We start from the raw sequence: 23,143 nt of genomic DNA, 5'->3' as shown, positions 1-23,143 counted from the left end.
GAAGAAGTTTATAAGCTCTTAAACAACTTATAAACTGTTTTGAGTAGGGCTGGGAATCGGGTCGGGTTCGGGTACCCGAACCCGAAAATACCCTAAACCCACTACCCGAACCCGACCCTGAATTTGAAATCGGGTACCCTAATACCCGACTCGGGTACCCGAGTCGGGTATTCGGGTACCCTAAATTACCCGAGTCGAATCGATTTTCCCTCAGCCTCCAATCGCCGCTGCGCCGTCGCCGGAGCTCGCACAGCTCCCTTCTTTCATCCCATTTCCTCGGCCGCACATCCTTAATCACACAGTGCGAGGAATAGAACAGGGCGGAGCAGGAAAATTGGAGCCCTACGATGGGGGTGGATTACTACGATGGGGGTGGATTACTAGTTACTACAAACATCCTCCAGGACCAGCCCTACGATGGGGGTGGAAATCTGTAAAATTAATTCGAAATCTGTATGAAGAAAAGAAGAAGAAGAAGAAGAAGAAGAAGAAGCGCTCCTGTCGAGGGTCGCGGTGGCCGGTGGGAGTTGCGGCCTCGTCGGAGTTTGGGACTGGGGAGGCTGGGACGACTGGCGAGGGGCGCCGCCTCCCACGCCGGGCTGGGCCGCTGGAGACTGGAGTGGCGAGTGGGGCGGCCGGGCGGGGCTGAGTTTGGGAGTTGGGATGAATGAGAATCGGATGATTTGGGAATTGGGGACTGGGGATGAAACAGAACAGAACAGAACAGACTGGGGCGGCCGGGCGGCGGGCGGGGTGGCCGGGCGGCGGGCGGGACTTGGGAGTTTGGGAATTGGGTTGAATCGGATGATTTGGGAATTGGATTTGGGGAGGACGAAACAGAACAGCTGGGTAGGGTAAGGGTTTAGTCATTTATTTCAATTCATATTTAATTTAATTACTAGTTTAAAATTTATTAATTAAAAAAATCGGGTAATTCGGATATACCCGATACCCGATTATTTCAACCCCTAACTACCCGATCCCGAAAAAATCGGGTATCGGGTACCCTATACCCGATTTTTTCGGGTCGGGTTTCGGGTACCCGATTACCCGAACCCGAAATTCCCAGCCCTAGTTTTGAGGAGCTTATAACCTCAGCCAAACACCCTCTAAAGGTGATGTCTCAAAATCCAAATCTTTTTTTAGGATGAAATTGTATTGAAGACATTACACTTAATGTTTTTATTAAAATACAAATTCAATTTTAAAGCTTGTCTATTATTTTCACCCACCTACTTAAACAACTTAGCAACAAGTAACGTTCTAAAACTAAAAATTTAGTAGTATGACTTATGCTAAGTGTTTGACTTTTGGAACTTAGTTTACTTATGGAATTTTAACTCTTTGTGCTACTTTGGGTTAGCTTAATAATAGCTAGTTTTGTCATTTTAGATTAATAATTAAAAATGGATGTTGTTTCAGTTTGTATTATCCACCCAACCTCAGTTGCATAATTGACATCATTTGTTTTGGATAGTTCAAAATCCTTAATTATTTTGTCTTGGAGTTGCTAAAAATTGGGATGTGATTTATAGCTATTATTACTTCATCCATAATGCATCAAATTTCCAAGAAAAAAAAATTATTTTTATTACCACAACAAAATACACAAACATTTACGACTTTAACAAAGATATCATGACTTTTCATTATTTATATTTCAATACTCAAATATTTAAATTAACTTTTAATAGAATCTTGAAGTTTCGACGAATCATCGAAATCAAACTCATATTTCCACCATGTATATGTGATAACACAATTTTTACATGTATTCTAACTACAACATAGTACTTTGTAAATATAAGGCGAAAGTTAATATGATTTAAAAAGTACCTACAAGTTCGAGTCTCATGTGACGCGGTATTTAAATTTATTTAGTATTTAATATTATTAATTTATCTACAAAAAAAGTACGTACAAACGTGGTGCCTCGATTTCAGTGACCGATCAAATGGGTCCCATGCAATTATCTATTAGGTTTTAACTTCATCAAATTTATAGTCAAATGTTGCAAAATTCACTAATACAAATATGAGTATTTTTTGTGCAAAATTTGTATTGTAAGTTTTTTTTTTGATCTGGGGGAGTTTGGGAGGGGGACTAGTGGGGTTTGAACTTGAAACCTTACTATTCACACACAGGAGGTCGCATCGCTTGATGTCCCATTTGTGACATTGTATTGTAAGCTTAAAAGCGTTTAATTTTTTTTTTGAAAGATTCTGTCCCGTCAGACAAAGGTATGAAAACACTAGTACTATAATTTCGGTAAATTAATCTAATTTATAAAGACAAATTTTATCGGCGAGCCCTATATATGCATCTCAAGCATCAGCTGCCCTTCTGCGCAAGCTAGAAACACGCACGACACACAGTAAAGCTTCGATCTTTTCTTCACCGTAGTCATCCGCAGCCATGTTGAAAGGTACGATCAACATGTGTATTCCTTCTCACTTTAATCGCGTTTTCGATTTGTATTCGGCAGTGCCCCCCCCTGCGAATTCGCCGTTTGGTTCTGGGATTTTGAATTGTCGCCACTGTCGAGAATGACTGTTCAAGTTTTAGGGTTGATAGTGCTCGTAGTTTAAATGTATATATATATATCTTGGGATTATTTCGATAAAGATTTGGTTGTGTAATTGATTCCGGGATTGAGAAGCGAGGTAAGATTTGTTTTTTGAACTTATAGAATTACTTCATTTTTTATTGGTGTGATGTGGACTGAAATAGTACTCGTTTGGAGCTAAAGTGCGGGAATGTTTTGATACATCGGAAGTAGGTAACAATAATCTGGTTTTAAACGGGGCAGAAATATTCAAAAAAAATATGAGAAATAATCGAGTGTCAAAACTAAAGGTGAAGCTGAATGCAAGTGTTCTGGAATTTTATTGATGGATGGACGGTGGCAAACACTGGCATTTTCTGCAAACTCTCAAGATCTTAGTGGGAAGAACATATAGATGGTGCAGTCTGTAGACGAAGATGATTGATTAGGATCTGCCAAGCTTGGCGTACACCGGCTTAGATTATCTACCATGCGAATTTAGGAACTTTTACATTTTACAGATTATACTTGATAAAAAAACTTATCGTGGGAGGAACTTCAGTATCTCAAACTGGTGACCTAGAATCTTGTTTTCGCTGTGATCTTTTTACTTGTTTTATGTTACCTTGTATTTGCTGCAGCTAACAATGTGTAATGGTTTTTCAGTTAGTGTAAAGTGGCAAAAGGAAGTGTTCTCCAATATGGAAATAGACACTACCCAGCCCCCATATGTTTTCAAGTGCCAGCTTTATGACTTAACAGGAGTTCCACCAGAAAGACAAAAGATTATGGTTAAAGGTGGCTTACTTAAGGTATAGAAGCAATTATTTATAAAGTGAGGGCGTCTTATTGAACTTTGAATGAGTGTTGTTCTTCTATGTTAATTCTAACAATAATAGCATGCTTTATTCTGTTGCTGGAACAACATTGAGACTTCCAATACAGTTGGAGTTCATAATATTGACACATTACTTTTTGACTGTATAGGATGATGCTGATTGGTCGAAAGTAGGAGTCAAGGAGGTAATTGTTTTCTTAATCAGATAAGACTCTTCATAATAATAGTAAAACCTGAGTCATGTTTCCTATGTTGGTTCAGGGCCAGAAACTAATGATGATGGGAACTGCGGATGAGATTGTAAAGGCTCCAGAAAAGGGCCCTATTTTTGCAGAAGACATGCCAGAAGAAGAACAAGTGGTCACTGTTGTAAGTCCCTTTGTATTTCCACAACTTCTATCGGAAATAGTACCAGAGACAAAGGCTCATTCTCTCCAATATTACACACATTGAGACCTCTGGCTAGTTAAAGCTTTTCCTATATACCATGATACTATGGGTTCAAATTGGGAAATATGGCAAGAAAAATGCAGTTGAAGGTTATTAAAATAATCTAATTATGAATATCAACATTTTTGCTATTGTATGATAAGGTGGTTGTAAAGTTAATAAATCTGTCTGTTCCCTTTATCTGTCTCGCTGCTTTGGGAGATTATTCATATCAGATGGGACTTGTTTGCTTCAGGGTCATTCTGCTGGATTAGTAAATCTGGAAACACCTGTTATATGAACTCCACACTGCAATGTTTGCATTCAGTCCCAGAATTGAAATCTGCCTTATTACAGTGAGTTGTCTCTTGACCTGAAAGAAAGGGTTGCCTCAAAATGTTAGTCAGTATTGTAATATATTGTCTGGTTGTTATAATATTCAGGTATCCTCCTCCTGTAAGAAGCAATGCTGTGGATCAGTCTTCTCATTCATTGACTGTTGCAACAAGGGAATTATTCAACGAACTTGATAAAAATGTTCGGCCAGTGGCACCTGTGCGATTTTTAACGGTATGATCTGCTTCAGTTTTTACAGTAATGTTGTATTGTTACATTTTGGGTTAGATCTGCTTGCAATACATGGTATCTGGTCAGAACATGTACTTCTTTCAAAGTCTTCTCCTTCATGTGTGGACCTTGTTCGAATGTGCGTGGGATAATTCTCAATGTTGAATCTTATTTTTTATGGGCTTTGTTAATACTGTGCCTGTTCTCAAACAAAAAATTACTGCTTTTTGTATAAGATGAAAATCCATTTTCTTCTTTATAGCGTCCTCTGAATTTTCTCGAAATATGCATATTCCTAACTCCGATACTTTGAGAAAGAGGTCTGCAATGTGTTTCCCTTATTTTTGTGGTGATAGGCTGCGTGGACTTTCATTACTTCATCAGTTTTGTTCTTTATCATAAAAATAATAAGAACATTGCCAAAAATAAAGGAATAATTTTTAATCAGAAACCATTGCCAATTATACTCCATGTATCTTATCTGATCAACTGTATACGAGGAAGAAGAGAGATTGTTGGACTGATACATAGTGGACAACTTTTGTTGCAAACTCAACTGATATGTTATTGTGACATGTAATTGCAGAACAGTTCCGTGCATTAACATAGTCTTGCTACTCACATGACATTTTCTAATGCAGCTCCTCTTTGTTTTCTGTTAGTTATTGATTTATTTCATTATCTAGACTTTTCTTTTACCTATGATTTAACTTTGTAGGCTTTGCGGAGTAAGTATCCTCAGTTTGCGCAGCTTCAAAATGGAATTTACATGCAGCAGGTATGCAAACAAGGATTTCAATTTTCTAAATTTACTCTTATGGACTTTTAATGTTGGAATTTCTCTCTCTAGGATGCTGAAGAGTGCTGGACGCAACTTCTGTTCACCCTTTCATTAGCACTCAGATCCTCTAGTTCCAGGTACACACTTGCTGTGTTATAGTCAAACACTTGCTGGATATCTCTTGTGCTGAATTTTCTAGACAAAGTATAACAACCAATTAGTTAAGTTTTAGTGGTCATTTTGTCTTTCCTGATTCGAGTCATCTATCAACTATCATCAACCATTTTTCATTTCACTATTTGCTCTTTTATTAGATTTTGTATTTTCCATCCGTCTCATTATTTCAAATTGCTTCTCATTGGCATTGGATAAAAATGTATTTACTTTCTATTCATTTCTTTTGCAGTGAAGATGCTGATGCATTGAAGAAATTTTTTGGTATAGACCTTGTTAGCAGGTCCGCTGAGTTTCTTCTACTATTCTTCAATCTTCACCAGCAAAATTTTACATTTTGTGTGCTTTAATGCCACTGTTTGTGTATCGGTGTTTAAGTAGTTCTGTAGGTAGTATTGTATGCCAACTTTATGTAGTTGATTCCAGTGTTCTCATTATAATTTGATTGTTTAGCATAGGTTATCATGCATTTGCATTTTCTTTTTGCTTTCTTTGCTCTAAATCTTGTTTCGTTGCTTAATCCTCTGTTCTAAAGTCCCACCTTTAGTAATTATCTTAGTAGGATTTCTGTGGATAGGTGCTTCTAAAACTTAAAAGAAACTCGTAATTGTATTAAGTGATCAATGTTTATATTAAAATTAGTGTTCAATGCTAATTCAACATTTTCTAGAGCATCCAGACTTTTAGTTTCAAAATCTTAGCTCTCCAATTCAGTGAGAAATTGTTTTGAAATAGTTATATAATATCTACTGCTGGTTGTAACATAATTAAGATCACTTTTATAGTAGTTACCCTTCCTAGTTATCATTGCATTGTTTATTTGCACAGATCACAATAAGATCAATAAACTTAGATAGTGTTTGTCACAATAAAAGGCACAATGATGCCAAAGGAAGTTAACACTCAAGGAACTGTATGGCATCATGACTCAACTGCATCCAGCATAATACTCACGGAATAGATCATAATATTACTTATGAGCAAAATTTACTGCCAGTAAATGGAAACTAATGATCATGGGATCCTGGTGCACAATGCCATTATAAAATGTTGAACTACTTGGAACCGCTTGGCATTATAAATTTAAGACTCAACTTCATCCAGACATCCTTAGTAGGATACTCATGGAATAAGTCATAATATTTAGTGAAAAATTCACTGCCAGTTAACAAAAAATAGTCACCAGCTCCTATTTAAGATTACCAATTATTGTTATTTGTGGCCAGGGTCCACTGTGCTGAAAGTGGTGAAGAAAGTACAGAAACAGAATCTGTTTATTCACTTAAATGCCATATTTCGCAGGAGGTGAACCATCTACATGAAGGTTTAAAACGCGTAAGTTTGATGTGATGGTGATTTGTAGTATAAAGTTCTTACATTAATATCTGCTAGTGTTTACATTGTATTCTTTTTTAAATGGGGTTTAGAGCAGGTGTTCATTGCAAATGCTTCCTTTCCCTTCCTTTTTGTTTTCTTTCTTTTCTAAAGATTGCTACATTTTTTGGGGGAAAAGAATTTTCAATTATCCCGGCACATATTCTCAGTATTCTGATAACTGATACCTACGTCTTACGTGATATGATAAACATTGTCAAATTATATACTTCTAGATGCTACTTCTTGAGTGGCTTAAATGATACAGCTTCAGTTTGTCCACTACATTTAAGATTCCCCTGTTGCCATCTTGTAAAGGATGCCATTCTTGATCCTTTTGTTGATTTATACATTCAGGCCCTGAAATCAGAATTGGAGAAGTCTTCGCCTTCTCTGGGTCGGAGTGCTGTATACACTAAAGATTCTCGGATAAATGACTTGCCAAGGTATTATGTACTCAAGAATTCGCATTAAATTTTCTGATCAGCTGATATGCTCTGCACCATCTATATATAATATTACCTTTTTAAAGGAAAGTTCCGGGTTTTGCCAGTTGACTAATCTTTATGCTGTCAATAACAGATACCTGACCATTCAATTTGTCCGTTTTTTCTGGAAAAGAGAATCAAACCAGAAGGCCAAGATTCTGAGGGTAATATTCTTTTAGTTGTTTCCGGTTAAATGAATTTTATTTTACCCTCAGAGTGAAATCCATGGTTGAAACTTGACAGACATAAAACTGCAAAATAGTAAGGCCATAAACTATAATCTATTTAATTAGTTGTGTAAACAGGTTCACTAAGCTGATCCATTACATTTACATAACCATAACTTGATACTTCAATAAGCAGCAAACAATCGCGGTATCATAGTAACAATTTCAAAGATTCTTTGCTTCTGAATGAATTACTCTCACTTCTTTCCTGAATAATTCCTGATATCATGGACATGGAAATCCAAATTGGATTATTTGAATTTGTCGGTAGATTTAACTTGTCTGAACTATAGACTATACAAATTTTGTGATTCATAAGCTACAGTGACATCCTGTTGGTTCAGCTCATGCCAAATTAATTGTTTTTTGCAGAAAGTGGACTACCCATTGTCGTTAGATGTGTATGATTTGTGTTCTGATGATCTTTGCAAGAGATTGGAAGTTCCTAGACGGGTACTAGTTTATGCACTTGTAACATTGGCATACTTTTTTTCTTACTAGTTCTCCGTTCTGTTTTCTGTTGATTGTATGCTCATTTCAAGCACCAAAATTTAGCTTCTACGAGACGAAGAAGGGAAGAAGGCTGGTCTGAAAACTAATGAAAGTAGTTCGACAAAGGACAGCGATGTTAAGATGACCGATGCTGAGGTAAGCAATCTGCAAACAGGAAAAAAGCTATTACCGCTTGCGCACATGCTTACTTTAAGTTCTGGATAAAGTTTTTATTTCCTATGCAGGGACCATCAAATGGGAGTGAGGATTCGTCTGTATCTGCACCCGGAGAAGGTACTCTTCCTTCAAGAATTTTCCTTAAAACCTGGACAATACCAAGGAAATAAATATACTTATAATTTAAGGGTTACATTAGAGCAATCCATAGTTGCAGCAGCATTCTGCGTTTACATTTATTGAGAACCTTAAATAACTCAATTATAATGAACAATACAGTTGGCTTTTGTGGGTGGAACCTAAGTTCATCGGAATTTATCTGATCTCTTGATTGTTGATATGCTTACCCTTTAGGTGTCCCCCCTGAGAAAGAGAAGCACTTGACGGGAATATATGATTTGGTTGCTGTGCTCACGCATAAGGGTAGAAGTGCTGATTCTGGGCATTACGTTGCCTGGGTTAAGCAAGAAAATGGTTGGTCTTTAGATAGACTATTGCTTACTTAGTATCATTTTCTTCTCGTGAGATTGCTTCATTATTCGTCTCTGTGCAACCACAGGCAAATGGATTCAATTTGATGATGATAATCCAATTCCACAACGAGAGGAAGACATCACCAGACTATCTGGAGGCGGTAAGCACGTTGCATTTACACAATTCACAAGATGACCTAAAGAACACTGTTTCCTTACATACATATATTAACGTAACCATTTCCCCTCTATTTCAGGTGATTGGCATATGGCTTATATCTGTATGTATAAGGCTCGCGACATCTCTATGTAGCTTTAGGCTGATATGATCATTTGTTGTTCGTTGAAAATAATCCTTTCTATTTGTTCAGTTGCTGAGATCTTTAATTTTTCCAAGTCCAGTCATCCTGACAAACCATGCTTGTAGACTCTTTTACCTTGTTATGTTCAATGCATTGGTTATTTTGGAATCTCTTCATTTAATGTGTGGTGTTCTGCAACTTGCATTCCTTATGTCAAGACAATATCCAGATTTGTTGTTCATGAATCATGAGCAATATGACTAGAAAAGTGAGTGGAAGTTGAGACAATGTAAAAATTATTCTCTTAAAAGATATTATTAGCACAGGAAGTTATTTTTCTCGAAAGATTCACTCTTGTTATTGCCTTAGCATCTAGCTATTTTTGGGACACTTCAAAGCAACCAGCAGATTTTGTCAAGTCCCTCACTCTCCACCCATCTTCAACTTCAAACATTTGATCTGGTGCATAGTTTGGGTGTCATTGCAGCACCACGTCGACCGTTGTCGTGAACGAGGCTCCATTCTCGACACGTCCTCGATAGATTTGAAGTTGCCGGTGGATCACTATCCCAGGTTATCTGTGTGTTAATAGATTCTTATCAGTCTAGTTTACCATGTGTAGCACCTATTTTGTATTTGCACATTAATCTATGTATACTTTTTCTTTCATATATTTGTCGATAAAATAGAAGATGATGCATACCTCCTTGTACCTCCCTTTGGTGCAATGAAGAGGTTTGCTTGGCTCTTGATGCTAGGGTTCATGCTCCTCCAATGGCATATATCCCCCTCCTAGGTAAAGGTTGTTGACAACATGCGCATATCCGAATCGAATCCTACAAAACGTTACATTACTAGGATGAGAAACAAGAAAAAAATATATAAACACAATGCAAGCAAAGGTAGATGTACCTTGGCATTCTTTGTATGCAGTTTGGGCCGAAATGGTTGAAGGCTAACCGTAACCCTCATGTTTTGATCCCTTCGGAAGCCGTCGTCGTGCCCTAGAAGCATCACTTTGTCTTGAAATCTAAACCAGTTGTTCGATATTGTGATATCCGTTGATCCTCTTGTAATATCAATTAGTCCATCTACACCTGTCGTACATTGTATTGTGATCGATCCATATCCTTGAAGATGACACAACACGAATTGCATCCCCGTCCGTCGGTCCCAAATGCATGATCTCCCCTCCTGGGGCCTTGACTGGGCCGGGCTCTTGTGGCTTGCAATCATGGATGTAGAGGCCATGGACAATCACATTAGTGGCCTATCACATTGTCACATTCTTTTTATCTTTGTACAAGTTGTGATGATTATGTTAAGAAGCTTATGATTGCATTTTTCGTTTGTTACCTTTTTAATAAGTAGACATCCACCATTTGCAATGTGGGCATTGGCACCTCGCCCATCAATTGTTGTGAAGCTGCTAACAAGGAGGGGTTTGGCAAGTGTGATGTTCATGTGCCTCTTGAATGTGATCCATGCCTTGCCTTGGATGCTGGTCATGGCATGCCTTAGTGTCCCGGGCCTCGGGTTCAACGGGTCATCGCTAGGATCTGTTATCTTGTAATTTACCACGTCGCTTCCTATGTTATTGATCATTTGTCCTGCGAATCCAACAGCGCACGAAGCTAGTTGCTGGCGGTTTCTCCGCCAATCCGGATTCGTTCTCCAACACTTGTCGATAACGTTCATGTTGTCGATGGTTCTTCGGGCCTCGACCTGGCCCGAATTCAAAGGATGGCTATTGAAATAACTCGGATTAAACACAAGGTGATACCTTGCATGGCCTTTGAGGCCATTATTCGAGATTTTGTGGAGGGATTTTTCTATATAAAGAGTTATATATATTATATATATATATATATTATATGTGGAGAAATTAATATATTGTGCATGGTGTGAGTATGGAACTGATGGGGCTTTTATACATGTTGATATGAATTATTAATGGTGTTTTGTAGGGCTCTCTCTTTGTGGTGAAAATGGGGTTACTGAATTAGATGGGTTGAAATGAATGGTGGTGATATAAGTGTTTGTGCTTTGATAATTGTAAAACAAAGTTAGTTTATGAATGAGAGAGCTTGAATTGTGGCAAACAACATGAACTAATTATCATGTAAAGTTTTATCGACTATTTTAATTTAACATAACTGATGAATAGTATATATACAAATAAAATGTTAGTAACAACCTGAAAGTTATTATTCAAAATGATAGAATTTGTATAATAGTACAATCTCCTATATATGTGCATACATTTATGTCACTCATTTGGCTATCAATTTTCATAAAAATTTTAAGCTAATAAAAAACTAAAAATATTTTGAAGATTATCAATAGAGCTTCGTTTCCACAAGAAAAAAGTCTTACAATGTAAGTAGCAGCGTGGAAATGGAATTAAATCCGTTTACATTTAGGTTTCCAAATATATGTAATATTTTGGAGTTTTGCCTGCAAATAAATTTATTTTCTTCAATTCCTGGTTTGATTTTGTTTTCTTTTCTCTGACTAATTTGAAAGCAAAACATGTGCACCTAATAAGTCAATAGTAGAGTTTAATATTGGAAGTTGGTATAGTTATCTACTCGAAATGCCCTAGTTGTTCCTATTTTTGGACATTTGACTATGAAAATTGCAAATAAAATTAATTAAAGCTTTTAAATATGATTGGATGATTTAAATTATTTATAATAAAAAAGACATAAAATTTTATAATCTCATGACATTTATGGTTATAAAATAAATTAATTACTTGATGTTACTTTATCTAAAGTTTTACCTGATATCAAACAAAACTTTATAAATTATATTACAGTAATTAAGATTTTAATTATTACTATGTGGCTAGACAAGACCCCCCAACTCATTGCAGATTCTTTACAGTAAAATGCATTTAAAAGAATTTAAGACATTAGCACAAAAAAATAAAATACAATAATTAAGACATGTTCCAGCTATGATTCAAAATTGGGCAATCCAAATTCCAAACCCCTTTTTTTGTGCTATAAATGTACAGTTTTGTACAAAAATTTAAATTCTCCCTCCCTTCATTAGTAAATAAGACAAATTACTATTTATGAATAAAGTAAAAGGTTCCACATTGCCTCATCAAATCCCTCTTGTAAATTACAAGAATTTACCAAACAAACTGCATGATTTTAAATTTTTAACTTACCATTTTCAAACAAAATCAGAGATACACAGTGGCATGATTCAATAATCAATGATAAAATAAAATTTTTGGTGGTGTTCCTCATGTTACGAATTTATAATACGAACCTCGAAACCCATCATTTTTCCATCTGCAAAAAATAATAACAATAATAATAATAATAATCAGTGCAAAAAATTAATCTCCCAAAAATGTTTACATTTTCCGGGCACAATTTATTATATTTCTCCACTAAAATCAACACGCTTGATTGAGGAATTTAGTCTCCACGTATTAAGAATAAATTGAAGTATTTTCCTTTAAAAATTCGATCTAACTAAAAAAAGAAAAAGATAAAAGGGACCAATCTGTCATTCGTATGATGTTGCTAATTGCTATCTTAACCCACTGTCGTCCTATTCATGTCACCGCCCCAATAACAAGCTAGCCCTCGTTTAGTGGAAAAAGGATGAATGATAGTAGTATCCTTTTCTTGTTTAGTAGGGTGTGTTTGTTTTGATGGATAAATTTATTTTTGAAAAATAATGAATAACAAAAGATTATGTTTTTAAATATCTTTTTTTTTTTCATATTTTATATAAAAGAGAACTTCATCATTTTTCCTTTTTTATTTCCACTTTAAAATGTTAAATAAATTCATTTGAAAAAAAAATGTCAAATAGTATACGTTTTAATTGATCACGTATATACATATATATACTATTTGTGAATCTGATACATGCAATCATAAATATTAATTGCATTTTCGTGATGGACAAAAAGTGAATATTAAAATTAGGTAGTCTTCATTTAAAAATGTGAAAATTGATTAGCTTTTGCTTATTTTTTTTATCATTCATTTTATTCGGCCAAAACTGTTTGGAGTCTCAACAGAACCCTAGTTCGATGCGGCGCCGGTGGCCGTAGTTGCCTTCTGCCTTCTATTGTCAGCCGGTTTCGATTTTCCCCGGTTGGCCTCTCTCATGTCTTCTGTTACTTCGTGGAATGGTAGTCCGACTTCGGAATTTCCCCAAGTTTCCAACAATTTCTCTCCCTCAACTAGGGTTTTCAACCCTAAGACTGTTTCGCCTAAACCTCCGTTCGCTGCTGCAATTACAAATTTACACGACGGGGCTTCTTCTGTCAGCGCAGTTAGACCCATGATGCCGACTCATGAGGCTCTCTTCGGCGGGCTATCCACGGCTGACGTGCTCGGAGATCTTATGTTTCCGAAAACTTGGGCTTGTGGTCCGTCTTATGCCCATAATCCTAGGGTTCCTGATATTAACTCTATTCCTTCAACTGAGGAACCTTCTTTGGTTGCTACGATGATTGCGGCTTCTAAGAGTGATAATATTAATGCTTTAGGCAAATCTCAGGAGGAGCGTCAGGCTCGTGGTAAGGAGGTTGAAGTGCAGAGAGATACGTCACTGCCATCTTTGACCAAAGGGAAAGCGTATTTTTCAAAAATTATTGGTGGCTCTTCTTCCAAGCCTCAGGATGTTTTTGCTCATGACTTCTCCGCGCTTCACCCTTCTTTGGAGGGAGATAAGAAAGTTTTTATCATGCCAGAATCTCTTTATCAATCTCAACTGAAGAATTTCACCTTTGCGGTCCACGCTCGTCTTAATCTTCGTAAGGGAGATGCCCTGCGGTTTGCTAATGACATAAAGACTGAGTTGATAACATTGTGGCAGCTTTTGCTTCAGACTCGGGTTATTCCTTTAGGCAAGGGGTTTTTCTCTATCATATTTTCTTCAGAAGCGGAGATGAATGTGGCGAAATCCAAAGGAGTTTGGCGTCTTCGAATAGGTATTCTCTCTATCAGGGATTGGACTCTGGATTTTAATCCTTATCGTCACCAGTCACCCCTTACTCCTGTTTGGGTCAGAAATTTTTATCTACCTCATGAATATTGGCACCCGGAAGCTATTGCTGGAATCTCACGTTATATTGGCAATTCGATTAAAATCAACGAACAGACCTTCTTGGCAAATGTGGGTCATTTTGCTAGGATTCTGATTGAGATGGATGTTTCGAAACACGTTTCTGGTTTTTTAACTGTGAAACGAGGTGCAATTTCCTTTGACATTGAATTTAGTTATGAGAATCTCCCCTACTATTGTGGTTTCTGCAAAGTTACCGGTCATGCTTATGATCAATGTCGAAAGAAGCAAGAAAAGGAGGTTGCCGATTCTAACCCTGGGATTAAGGATGGTACTAATAATAAGGACAAAGACGATGAAGGCTTCACTGTGGTTGGTCAGAAAAATAAGAATTTTAAGGATCGTAAGAACTGAAAGCCTCTTACGGCTTCGGGAAATGATCAGTCCTTGAATTCTTTTCAGACGCTTGAAGATGAGGCGGAAGCAGCCTTTCCTAATAATAAGGAGCCTTCGTTGTGGGATGATAATATGGATAAATTGCCGACTGAAGATGCCGCGATGGTTAGCGGTGATGTCGCTGGGGATTTTTCTCAAAAAACTGGTGGGCAGATCGAGAAGGTGGATTCTTCTTCTTCTTCTAAAGCTTTGGTGTTATTTAACCCTGCCTTGGCGGGTTCATTGACGGAGGCCCAGGTGGTGGGTGGTGTGAGTACTAAGAATTCTGGCTCCCGGAATGACAATTATAGCAAGATTATATAGAGGATTACTCATCTTCAAGTCCACGTTCCAAACAGTTCTTCAAGAGTGAAGGAGCACTCGTCTGCAAGGAATGATTTGAATATTGACAGTGATAAGATGTCGGTGCTGTCGTTGTGAAGAAATAATATTTTTGAAGAGCAGGCGGAGATCATTGTGACTACCACTGAGACTTTGCATCAAGCAGCTTCTGGGTGTCAGATGGAGTTTTCGGTATCTCGTTCTCCAGCTACGATGATGCGCAAGGAGTTTGGAACAAGGTCTTCCGTGGGTCAGGGGCTTCCTGAACTTAGTCCCGCTCAAGCTACAGCTTTGGCTAAGGCTAAGATGATCGCGCAGGGAGTATCTACGGCTCACTCTGGAAATCTTGGCAATATATGGGGGATTTTTTATAGTGATGGAAAAGCTCTCTCGACTCAAGGGAAAGATCTTTCTTCTGAAGGAAAGGACAACCTGGAAGAGCCTAGCAGTCGTCCAGTTTTGGAGGTGGCTCAATCTGTTCAGGGGAAAAATATGTTTATTTCTTGTACCAAAGCTTCTTTGGATAAGGTGAAAGAAGCGAACATCATGAGGTTACCTCTTAATGCTTTCAATATTTCTATGAATAATAAGAATGCGGCACAAATTATGGATGTTATATCTTCATAAAGTTGGGCTGACATTGTAGATGCCGAAAATAATCCTCAGATGGAGGACGATACTTCACACTCTTTACCACGAATTTGCTTTCTTGGAATATTTAGGGAATGACGGATAATGCTCGCTCGTTGCTGCAAAATTATTGTTTTCGTCATCGGCCTCAACTTCTTGGTATCTTAGAGCCAAAAACTCGTTTTGACAGGATTCCTAATAGTTTTTGGCGTTCTATCAATCTTTGTCATATTCATCAAAATTCACGTGATGGTCAGTCGTCCAATATTTGGATTTTGGCAGAGTATTCTCTTCAAGTGGATGTGGTTTATTCTTTGGATCAAGCGGTGGGGATTATTATGGATTATAAGGGTACTCCGATTTATATCTTTTTCGTGCATGCGAGCTATAATTATATTTCTCGTCGCATTCTCTGGGATGATTTGGAGAGGTTTGCTTCGAAAAGGTTGATTATTATCGGGGATTTCAATGTCGTTCTTGGTGTTCATGAACGGAGGGGTTGCTGAAGACCGAGTTCGATTTCGGTCAGGGAGTTCAAAAATTTTATTGAGGATAATACGTTGATGCAGACGCCCTCTATTGGTCCTTTCTTTACTTGGACGGACCATCGTCAATTTTCAAATATGACAGAATTAGTTTTGGACAGAGCTTTGTATAATGAGGGTTTCGTCAACTTATGGAATTCGGTTGGCCTTATGGTTTTGCCGCGTGTAGGTTCCGATCATTCTCCGTTTTTGCTCAAATGCATGGGTAATGAGTTTATTGGTGATTTTTGGCGTTTCAAATTCTTAAACATGTGGTGTTCTCATCATTCCTTTATTGATATGGATAGAGAATCATGGAATGTTGAGATCACGGTGTGTTGTCCTATGGTTCGGGTCATGAAAAACTTAAAAGGCCACGCAAGGATTTGAAAAGATGGAATAGAGAGGTTTTTGGTGATTTTAATGTCTCATTGGCTGAGTTACAGGAAAATCTTAGTAGATTGCAGGAACATATTGTTGAACATGGGTATACGGAGGAGCTCGTCGACAGTGAGATTCAGATTGAGGCATCGATTAATACCATGCTCACAAGACAAGCTTGTCTCATTCGGCAAAAAATAGAATTTCTTGGCTTTCTGATGGCGACAGGAATACTAAGTTTTATCATAATATGGTTAAACAACGGCGGTCGAAGCTCTTAATCCAACAGCTTCTTATTGGGATTCGATTTCTACTAATCAAGAGGCTATGGCTGCGCATGTGGAAGAGTTCTATAAAGGCTTATTCACCAATCCCAATTAGGAGAATGTCGATCGGTCTTGGATGAGAAATTATATTCAGCCGACAGTTTCTACGGAGCAGGCTGAACGACTCACTTGTATCCCGGAGCTGAATGAAATCAAAGCTACTGTTCTCGCTATGAAAGGTGATAGTGCCCCAGGCCCGGATGGTTTCAACAGTAAGTTTTTTCATGTTTTTTAGTTTATTACTGAAGATGATGTTAAAGCGGTTCAACATTTCTTCACTCATCATTATCTCCCGAATGGTTTGAATACGAATCTTATTTCATTATTGCCTAAGAAGTAGGATGCTTCTCGCATTACGGATTATCGACCGATTGTTTTGGGTAATTTCTTCTTTAAGATAATTACTAAAATTTTGGCGGCTAGACTTAATGAGATCGCTGCTTGTATTGTCTCACCCCACCAATTTGGTTTTATAGCGGGCCGTTCTATACGTGAGTGTATCATGTTGGCTTCGGAGGGTGTCAATTGCATGAATAGGTCTTTACGTGGGAATAATGTCGCCCTTAAAGTGGATATTAAAAAGGCGTTTGATACGTAGAGTTGGGAGTTTGTGGATGTGGTGCTTGATGCTTTTGGTTTTTCCGCTCATTTCGTAGTTGGATTAACACCATTTTTAATTCTGCTAGGATTTCTGTTATGTTTAATGGGAAATCTTATGGTTACTTCAAGTGTAGTAGGGGTGTTCGACAGGGTGATCCGTTGTCTCCGATTCTTTTTGGTATTTTCGAAGACGTGCTTAGTTGACTTTTATCTGCTGCAGCTGAGTCTGGTTACATTGCTCGGATGCGCATGTCTAGAACCAGTTTTCTTGTCTCTCATTTAGTTTATGCAGATGATGTGCTCTTATTTTGTCAAGCCTGTAAGCGGAGCTGCATTATGATTGAGTCGATTTTTCAGATTTATGCTAAAATCTCGGTGCAGCATTGTAATAAAGACAAGTCGACTATTTATTTTGGCAAGGGAGTTAACACTTGGGTTCAATGAAGACTCCAACGTGCACTTGGTTTTTTTCGGCGTCTTTTCCGTTTGTTTACTTAGGCGTTCCGTTGTTCGCTGGGAAAATCAAAGCGTGTCATCTTGAACAAATTCATGATAGGATCCTTGCTAATTTTCCGATATGGCAGGGGTTACAGCTCTCTATGGCTGGTCGCATATGTTTGGTGTCCTCGGTTGTGCAGACTGCGGCTGTCTATTCTATGCTTATTTACCAATGGCCGAAGAAGTTCTTGCTTTAGCTGGACAGAGCTTGTCGCTCTTTTATCTGGATGGGTGATACTTCCTCTAAACCGATTGCTTCGGTTGCTTGGGATAGAGTCTGTGCCACTAAGTCTCAAGGGGGCATTGGGGTGAAGTCTTTTTTACATATCAACAAAAGTTTCATGTTTCGCTTGGGATGTCAAATTATTAAGGTGCCTTATCTTGGCTTCAGTTTGATGAGATATCGTTATTTGAATCCCTGTCTCCGAAGCGCTTCGAGATGGTCTACTTCCTCTGTCTGGATGGGTGTGCGTGAGGCGGTGTCTTATTTGGTAGATGAGTCTTTTTGTGTGATGGGTCTTGGGAACGCCATCTATTTTTGGCGGGATAACTGGTTAGGATATAGGATTGTGGATTGGCTTAATATCCCTGCTTTTCTTCATCCTTTCTTAACGACTACGATGGATGAGTACTATTACAATGAGGAGTGGCATTTTACTGAAGCTTTCTTGGAAGCCTTTCCTGACATTGCTTTCGATATCATCTCCATGCTGATCTCTGGGGCGGAGGATGATAGGTCCTGGATACGTTCTTGTTTTGGAGATGTTTCTGTTAGGCTTGCCTATGATTATATTTGTCCGCTTTACCTGAGATGGAGTGGGGTCATTGGATTTGGGCTGCCTCTATCACTATGCGTCGCTCTATTACTACTTGGCGGGTTCTTCTGGGTCGTATTCCTACGTTTGATTGCATCGGTAAAAATGGCATTTTAGGGCCGAGTATTTGCTTGAATTGTCGGATTTCTGGAGAAACTATTGATCATCTTTTATGGTCCTGCTCGTTTGCTAAGGAGATTTAGGAGAATATTGCGACTTGGTTCAGGATTAATATACCGGTTATACATGATATTGGGAGTTTCGTTTCTTTCGCGATGAAGTGGACTGCTGGTCGTTAGGTTATGAATATTTGGTGTATTGTTGTGGTTTACATGATTTGGGGCATTTGGAATTTGCGAAATTTGGTGGTGCATGAGAACTTTTCGCCTTCTCTTAGAGGTTTTCTGAAACAGGTCTGCCTCGCCATTATCGAAGCGGCGGGAAACGTTGAACTGGGTCTCATGGCAAATTCGGTGTCGGATCTTTTGGTTCTCAGGAAGTTGGGAGTTTCGGCTAAGACGCGTCCTGCCCCCAAGTCTTATGAGGGTTGGTTTAAATAAATATTGATGGGTCAATAAAAGAAGAGATGATGCATGCGGGAGGAGTTTGTCGTGATGCTTTCAATAAGGTTGTTGGTTGTTTTCATTTTGTGGGTGGTTTTGGGAGTGCCTTCGAAGCAGAGTTATTTGCTTTACTCATTGCGTTGGAGAGAGCGGTGGTCCACAATTGGAGTAATATTTGGGTTGAATCGGACTCCATGTACGTAGTGAATATTATGCGACTTCGTTCCCTTAAGGTTTCTTGGCGTTTCAAAAGTCATTGGCGGAGTGCTCTGATGCAGATTACTAGTTTTGAGATTAAATGTTCTCATATCTATAGAGAAGGAAATAATTTAGCTGATTTCCTCGCTTCTTTTATTGGGCGAGAGGGTTTTTGGCCTCACGTGATCCTCGAAATTGAGCAACTGGTGCAGGATGACGTGCATAAGACGTTTGTTAGAGTGGTGTTGTAGTTTTCTCTCGGAGCATCGCGTTTGTGGGCGGCAGGAAGATTCTAGTGGAGGGACTGCAGTGGCGTTGATTTTTCTTTTGCCTTGCTTCTCTTCCCTTTTTTGTTTTACCAACTTTTTGGTCTTGTTGTTGCCGCTGGTTTTGCGTTATGTTTGTTGGTGTTTGATGTTAGTTGTCTTCACGGGTTGGGGCCGGGACTACCTAGGGGCAATGGTCTGGCCGGCGTTCCCCAGGTGGTCTCAACTCCGCTCTTATCCCGTTTTGTTTTGTTTTTGGTTTTGCTTATGAGATTTTCTTGGTTTTTATTTATTTTAGACGAGCACTCTTTTTCCTTTTTAAGGGTTTCCCCTTTGGGTTTTACCTTAAAGAGGTTTTAATGAGGCTTGGCCCTTCGCTGCACCTGTGCTTCTAAGGGTGTTTGGACTTTTGTTTTTGTTTTTAATAAAGCTCTATTTCAGCAGCGATCATTCATTTTATTCAAACTACATCTCATTTATCCTATGTTGTTAGGAAAAAATTAGCTCACGTCATGCCATATAAAAATGGTAAAGTTCATGAAATTTATTTAAAAAACTCTTTTAAAATTCGTTTGATGGTTACGAACAGGGACGAAGCCAAATATTGGGCTTGCCTCGGCGATCATCCAAGCTATTTGTTTTTCTTCTAATTAATATATTTAAGTTGTACTTTGTTTTAATGGAGTACAATTTTGGGCAAAGTAGCAATCTTCCTCCAATGTTCACCACCACCTCCCCCCTCCAATCGCATTGACGATCCTAACGAAAGATTATGCCCGTTTAGAACCTTAACATTGAATAAGTAATGTAATTCCCCCTTGCGTCAGACGATGAGTTGACATCATCAGCTTTTTTTTTTGGTGTGGAATCCACACCAACGGTTTAAACTCCTACGTGAAGGATATATGGTCCCTCATTTCAGAATAAGAAGAACCCTAGTTCTTGTAGTTTCAATTCAGGTGTTTAGGTGGGAAATTGTGCAATTAAAATTAGGGTTATTGTTGTTCTATGCAATTGAGAAGGAAGATGAGTTCGAATTCCTCATGGAGTCAAGCATTTCTGGTGAATTAATTCCATCATAAAACCAACTTTACCTTTGTTCCAACTTAAAACACCTAAGTTAACCCAAGTCGATTCTCAAGGAAAGCTAAACAGGGAGACTACTTGTACTACACACACAGAAAGAGAAAGAAAAGAAATCTTAAACACTCTAATTACAGTTTGGGTCTGTCAGAACTCTACAACTCTCCAAATGTAAATTTTAAATCTAGTTCCTAGAAAAAGACAAATACATAAATTGACTGAGTAAAATTAATCCTATAGCAAAATAAAATCCTAACATTAAGCGTAGAATCAAAAGCATATCAGAATTGAAACACGCTAATTCTAAAACCTAAAATCTGCATAAAAGAAACCTAGGAAATTAAATCATAAGAAACGCAGGAAATAAATACAGAATAACTCATAATCATAATTACGCTGCAAGTAAACATACTAGAATTAATCACTAAATTAGCAATCAAAGATTAAACAGAAATTCACAATTCACAAAAAAGAAGAAAATATCAAATTAATACCAAACTTAAAGTATGCAGCAAAGCACAATCAAACTACAGAAATCTTAAATCTAAGTTCACAATCTATTTTTCAATCCTAAAACACAAGGAAATTAATCAGTAAAAACCAGAGAATTCTAGAGCCCTAAGTCCATTCTCTCTAAAGCGTGACCGCCTCCTGCTAGTTTCTTTTGTACATTTTTAATTAAAAACTCGAAACCGCTCAAAAATTGCACTTGGAGGCCGCAGAGGTGTGGTTTCGCAAAAAGAAGCTGCGGGCGCAGGGCACTGCGGGCACGGGATGGCTGCGGCCTCCGTGCTCCAATTCTTGATCAAACTTCTTCACTTCCTTTCCTCTCCTATCTCTTCCAAGATCACTCCACAATAAATCTCTTCCATGACATTCCTGCACATGCACCAAATAAGCTCGCAAACGCTCGAACAAGAGCACGAACATGCTTCAACATCAACATAAATATGCACAAAATCATAGCAAAGTATGCATAAACAACTTTTCTCCCAATAATCCGAAAAGTTTAACCAAAATTCAGTATACTCCATATTGCAACAAAAAAACACATCAAAAATCAAATAACAGTCATAAAACAAAGACTCTTCACCTTCAAAATAAAACAACAAGCATAATAAAGATACTAGTTCTGTAAACAATTTTTTTTTTGCATTGGATACACTTACCTTGCGCCGCTTGTTGCCTTTTCTTCCATTGCATGCAAAGACTCTTCACCTTCAAAATCTCTTTGTCAACTCCAATGCCAAGCTCTTTAATGGTAAGAATAAAATTCTCTTCGTCACCTCCTGCTGTAAATCATTGGTGTGGGTCCCACACGAAATAAAAACAAAAAAAAATTTAACGGTGTCAACTCACCGTCTGACGCGAGGAAAAAATTGCATTACTTATTGGACGTTAAGGTTCTAAATGGGCACAACCTTTCGTTATGATTGTCAATGCGAAAGGGGGTGAACGTTGGGGCGGGGACGATTGTTATTTTGTCCTACAATTTTTTTTAAATAAATTTATACTTTCACATGCTCAAATTTATTTTTAAATACAAAAATATAATTTTGCCGGTTTAATTTTAAAATTATAGCTTTGTCCTTGGCTTCAGATTCGAAAAAAATAATTTGATTTCAAATTCTTAAATTTACGTGCTTGATTGTATCTTAATAGAACAAGAAAAATAATAAAATTCTATTTTTTTGTTGTTATCTAGCTTAAAACAAATATTTTGATTATTTATACTATTAATCCAATAATTTAGATATGAAAAATATTTTAAATAGCGTATTAATTCAAGACTTTAATATATTTCTACAGACTTTTAAAATCTGGGTGTATTCGTTCAAGACTTTTAAAAGTCTATGAAAATCTGGGTGTATTCGTTTAAGACTTTTAAAAGTCTATAAAAATTTGAATGTATTCGTTCACGACTTTTAAAACTCTATGAAAATCTGAGTGTATTTAAAAATATATGGATTTTAACATTGGACTGATTTCCATGGATTTCAATGAAAAAATACACATGAACAAATCCGAGCTCGGACCACGAGAATTCAAATCTTGGGAGTTTCCATCGCTCGTTGGGTGCCAGCGGACGCGGCTGAAGAAGCCAGCGCCGACTGGTACCTAGCGGCCGCTGATGGAGAGCTACAACGATGGCTTTATATAGCTTGCTGGGCCCAACGGTCGCTGGCACCCAACGATTGCGTCAACGGATGCTGGGATTTGGGGTTTAAAATCCGTAAAAATTCCGTCAAATTCATGATAAAATCCGTCCAAAATCTGTGTAGATTTCTAGTAGAATTCCAAAATACACAAAAGAATCTATGTGAAATCCATAGACTTTTAAAATCATTGGATTTTAAAAATCTACAAAATTCTAAACGAATACACTCCCCTTAAATTATTCTTTTAGTTTGAAATAGACTACTAGAATTTAGTACATTTTACAAATTTAACATGATTTATTAAAATTGGAAATTCAAGTTTTTTTTTTAAAGAAAAAAAAAAGAAACACGTCCGAGGTGAGATTAGCAGGCCATGGGGGAAAATATATAAAAAGAAAGAGAGAGAAAATTTG

The 23,143-nt window shown here is 37.7% G+C and overlaps 2 protein-coding genes across 2 annotated transcripts; one reads left to right on the top strand and one right to left on the bottom strand.

The window, feature by feature from the left end:
* The first annotated feature begins 2,265 nt into the window (after nt 1-2,265).
* Nucleotides 2,266-9,043, top strand: LOC130991842 (ubiquitin carboxyl-terminal hydrolase 6-like). Its single transcript, XM_057916259.1, is given in 19 exon segments — nt 2,266-2,425; nt 3,212-3,357; nt 3,533-3,568; nt 3,645-3,752; nt 4,069-4,090; nt 4,093-4,168; nt 4,256-4,382; nt 5,098-5,157; nt 5,230-5,297; nt 5,567-5,617; nt 6,561-6,669; nt 7,066-7,154; nt 7,291-7,360; nt 7,796-7,876; nt 7,979-8,071; nt 8,161-8,209; nt 8,447-8,566; nt 8,652-8,726; nt 8,823-9,043. Coding segments are annotated over 19 exon segments (1,446 nt in total). The 5' UTR covers nt 2,266-2,415; the 3' UTR covers nt 8,879-9,043.
* A 103-nt stretch (nt 9,044-9,146) lies between these two features.
* On the bottom strand, nt 9,147-10,687 carry LOC130991852 (probable pectate lyase 1). Its single transcript, XM_057916270.1, is given in 7 exon segments — nt 9,147-9,639; nt 9,641-9,703; nt 9,780-9,823; nt 9,825-9,960; nt 9,962-10,137; nt 10,224-10,609; nt 10,612-10,687. Coding segments are annotated over 7 exon segments (972 nt in total). The 5' UTR covers nt 10,673-10,687; the 3' UTR covers nt 9,147-9,533.
* Between the last annotated feature and the right edge of the window lie 12,456 nt (nt 10,688-23,143).

Source organism: Salvia miltiorrhiza, chromosome 1, assembly GCF_028751815.1.
Source record: "Salvia miltiorrhiza cultivar Shanhuang (shh) chromosome 1, IMPLAD_Smil_shh, whole genome shotgun sequence".
NCBI lineage: Eukaryota > Viridiplantae > Streptophyta > Magnoliopsida > Lamiales > Lamiaceae > Salvia > Salvia miltiorrhiza.
Note: the sequence above shows the minus strand (reverse complement) of the source record. Positions and strands in the feature narration are given on the sequence as shown.